The 3,908-nt window shown below is 53.9% G+C and overlaps 1 protein-coding gene across 1 annotated transcript; it reads left to right on the top strand.

The window, feature by feature from the left end:
- The first annotated feature begins 2,458 nt into the window (after window positions 1-2,458).
- Window positions 2,459-3,406, top strand: LOC119271571 (auxin-responsive protein SAUR32-like). The gene has a single exon (XM_037553339.1). The coding sequence runs from the start codon at window positions 2,731-2,733 to the stop codon at window positions 3,094-3,096; it is 366 nt and encodes a 121-aa protein (XP_037409236.1). The 5' UTR covers window positions 2,459-2,730; the 3' UTR covers window positions 3,097-3,406.
- The last annotated feature ends 502 nt before the right edge of the window (window positions 3,407-3,908 follow it).

Below are 3,908 nucleotides of genomic sequence, written 5' to 3'. Positions count from 1 at the left end.
ATGGCCGTGTGTTCCATGTGGGGGCAGACCGTGGTGGCCCTCCAGCTTTGACGGGGAGGCGCGCCGTGTGGCGCGGTCCAGCTACCTGACCGGTGGGATCGACGCGGTCAGGTCAGGATTTTCTGACCGTTCCGTGGCGCCGGACGGCCGCGACGTGAGGGGAATATAGTGGTCCTGCATGTGCCATTTCTCTATCTATGGTGGCCGGGAGGGAGGGAATTGTCAACCCATGGTGCGCCACATGATGCTGGTGGACATGTAATCATCAGCTTTATTTTGCGCTCAACTTGGTGGATCAAGTTGACCAAATCGAGAGGAGAGGAGAGGAGAGGAGAGGAGTGAGCCACTGAGTCGTGCATGCCCCGGCCCTTCTGTTTCTTGTACTGACGAAACGTGGAATATCGCCGCCAAATTAACGAGGACATGAAATTTACTCCACTCAATCCAAATAGGGCCTAGCTAGGCATTTTTTACGTACAAGATCATCGATCCACCCGCAAAAGAAAAAAAGAAAAAAAAGATGATCGATCAGGGGGCAGCGGGATCTATAGCATTGCCCCCTTGCCACGGCTGACAGCTCCGGTGCCTTCGATCTCAGGCAGCCGGCCTGTTGGCGACGGCACCCATTCGATCACTTGTTTTGTGTGGGAGACAGAGAGAGAAAAATCATGGCCATTCACCATGTATAGCGAGACAAGATCAGCATCTAAACCAGGACCCTCCAAAAGTGATGGCCGGGAACGAAAGCTAAAAGAAATGAAGCCTTTTATCGTGGTGCGCATTCCACGACACCGGGCACACACACGCACACGCTCCCAAATTTATCTACCATGTGGTGCTCTCTCAATCCTTGGCAGGGAAAAATCTAGCGGACAATCTGGGCCCGATCCGTAGCGTGAGACCCTTCCGAGTGGGCCCGTATGTCCGTCTCCGTGCATGCCAGGTGGTGGACATGCCGGTGTGTGATCGCCGTGGAAGAAGACGAGCGAAGTGTCCCGTAGGTTACGGCGACGGGGGACGGCAGCGGCCACGGGCCACACATCCCGGTGGAAAATCTGGACGCCGCGAACGAAAACGGAACGAGGCAAACTCGTCTGGGGCCAGATATCGGGAAGGATCGATATGATCTTGTACGTGCATGCACCCAGCAAGCAAAGCTTGCTAGTTAGTCAAGTGCACGTTTGGCTGCACCGGGTGACAAGTCATCGTCTGTCAGTATTAACCTTTAAGCATAGAATCGTCGTAGGCTCGTAGTCATCTATAGCTACCTTGCTTGCACTAAAACGTACTCCGAGGTTACGTAAAATGGCAAAAGCACCGCGCGTGCCAGCATCAACCCCTGGATCGTTTAGGTAGGAGATAGCAGTGGTAATTAGTAAAATAGACCGCCAATTGTAAACCGTTTCTCTCTTTCTTTGTTTTTCTGCAAGCTGTGGAATTTGATAACAGCGCCTTGCACAAATCTGCAAGTAATATTCAACTCAGTTTCATCCAATTTTTGAGGATTCTTTGGATTTCGTTCTCCAACAAACCAAACATATGGACTGATGGTTGATGCAAATTCATCTTTGGTCTACTCCTTATCTAGTGCGACGTAAACCGTGCTGCCCTACATAGCCCCGTGATTACCATTGTGCGCACGATCGGGAAACGTAGATGCAACGGCCACATACCAGCTTGTTCTTCTTCTTCTTTCTTTTTTTGCGGGCTAGTATTATTCTAGAGACCGGGGGCAGCAATAAGAGCGTAAGATATAGTTTGTCATACAATACATATATGCAACTGTCTGAATCCGGTACAGCTGGTGACGCCCGCATAGAATATTTGCGGTCAACTTGCAAACTTTGCAAGCGAGCGAACGAACGAACACCTCATCGTCTTGGCCAAAGAATCCGGCCGAACCGTTATTAGCCCCAGAAAGAATATCCTGTTCCGTTATTATCCTCCTCCCGTCGATCGGATCCCAAGCACACAGGCCTCCTCCTCCTCCTCGCAGCCAAGCCAAGTCAACCCCAAACCGACAGAGAAAGAGAGAACAAACAGTACACGCGAGAAAAGAATACGCAACAAACTCTCGAGTCCCAAGACCGAGCCAGGCAGATCGTAACCGCCAGCGCCAGGCCTGCATCCTCATCCGAGCCCAGATCGGCCGCCCCTGGCCGCAACCGCAGCCGCAGCCGCAGCGGCCACGCGCCCGCCCGCCCGCCCGCCCGGCCTGACCTGACCTGACCTGACCCGACCACCTCCCCTCCCTTCCTTCTCCCCAAAGAAACGCCGCCCAGCCGCGCGCGCCCACGCGAGGCCGGTCGCGTCTCCACGGGTCCGGTTCGTCCCTTCGCTCGGGTAACGGAGACGGGACGGGCACGGGAAGGAAACGGCCACCACCAGGTCACCAACCCCGCACCGCCCCGCACAGGGGCTCCTCCCGGCCTGGGCCGCTATAAAAGGCGGGGCTCCCTCGCCTCCCAACCTCCCCTCTTCTTCCTCGCCAACAACGACCTCCTCCTCCGCACCAGAGAAAAAGAAAGGGAAGCAGGCAAGGTGGAGTAGCTAGGAACCATGTCCAACGTGCCCACCTCCCTCCGCGACTCCTCTCTCACCGTCTTCCGCCTCGCCATCTCCAGCTCCGACCCCTGGCCCTTCTCTTCCTAACCCAAACCCCGCCTCCCGATCTCCCTCCCCCCTCCTCCTCCTTCCTCAACAACTCTTCTCCGGTCCTCGCCGCCTCCGATGCACCTCAGGCAGCAGCAGCAGCAGCAGCACAGGGCGGAGATGGTTGCGCCCAAGGGGTGCGTGACGGTGCGCGTGGGGGCGGACGGGGAGGAGCAGCGCCGCTTCGCCGTGCCGCTCGACCACCTCAAGCACCCGCTCTTCGGGGCGCTGCTCGACGAGGCCGAGCGCGAGTACGGCTTCAGGCACCAGGGCGCCATCGCCATCCCCTGCCGCGTCGACCGCTTCGTCCACGTCGAGCGCCTCATCGACCGCGACCTCGGCGCGCACGGCCACCAGCTCGTCGACCTCGACTGCGGCGCCGCCACCGCCCACGCCCACGGCCACCTCCACCTGCCGCGCTTCGTCGGCTGCTTCCGCGCGTGACGGTGACGATGGCGACGCGTCGTCGGCCGCTGGATCTCTTGCTGTTTCTTTCTTAGGGTTGGTTCGTTGAGTAGTTCTCTCCCGTATGCTGCTGGATAGTTTGTTTCGCCCTCCGGTCTCGATCGATCTCCCGTACGTATGGGTTTGTTATGCATGGTTGTTCTCCATTGGTTTGGTTTGTGCTGGCTGGGAGAATCGATCGGAGGACGAATTCCATGTTGATGATGATGATGAAAAATTATGATCCAAGTGTAAAGAGATAATGTAATTGTTAGTAGCTTATTAATCCTCTCCTTTTTTCCTTCATCAATTTGATGCTCTCCGCAGAAAAAGTGGAAGAATATGTGGTTGCTTGTCTACGCGATTTCATCAAACATCTATACTACGGGAAATAACGAAATTTGCCGATAAATGCATCTGAATAGATTGAAAGCAAGCAAATAATTTGTTGAAAGTAGAACTATCTCGCGCCAATATATACATGTCAGACGGCACAATTCACGACACAAATTGATATGCATACGAGGTCGAGAATGATGCGATACCAAGTTTCGACATATATTCCCTTCTCCACCTTGGTGAGCATATCCAAGTAATATTCCGGGGTTCGTTCTTACTACTAATTGAGTAGTTATTAGTTATTACTATTATCCTAGATTAGATCTTGGTGCCAAAATTAGTTAAATGACAAGCAATTTTTGTAACCTTGGAAGGGTGATTAAAGGTTTCACTAAGGTTATTAGTACGTGAAATATCTTACGCTTAAAAACAAATAATAATATTCGAAAGACAACACCCCCCTCCCTCCCCCC

This window comes from Triticum dicoccoides, chromosome 1A, assembly GCF_002162155.2.
Source record: "Triticum dicoccoides isolate Atlit2015 ecotype Zavitan chromosome 1A, WEW_v2.0, whole genome shotgun sequence".
Lineage (NCBI taxonomy): Eukaryota > Viridiplantae > Streptophyta > Magnoliopsida > Poales > Poaceae > Triticum > Triticum dicoccoides.
This window is presented reverse-complemented; position numbering and strand designations above follow the sequence as displayed.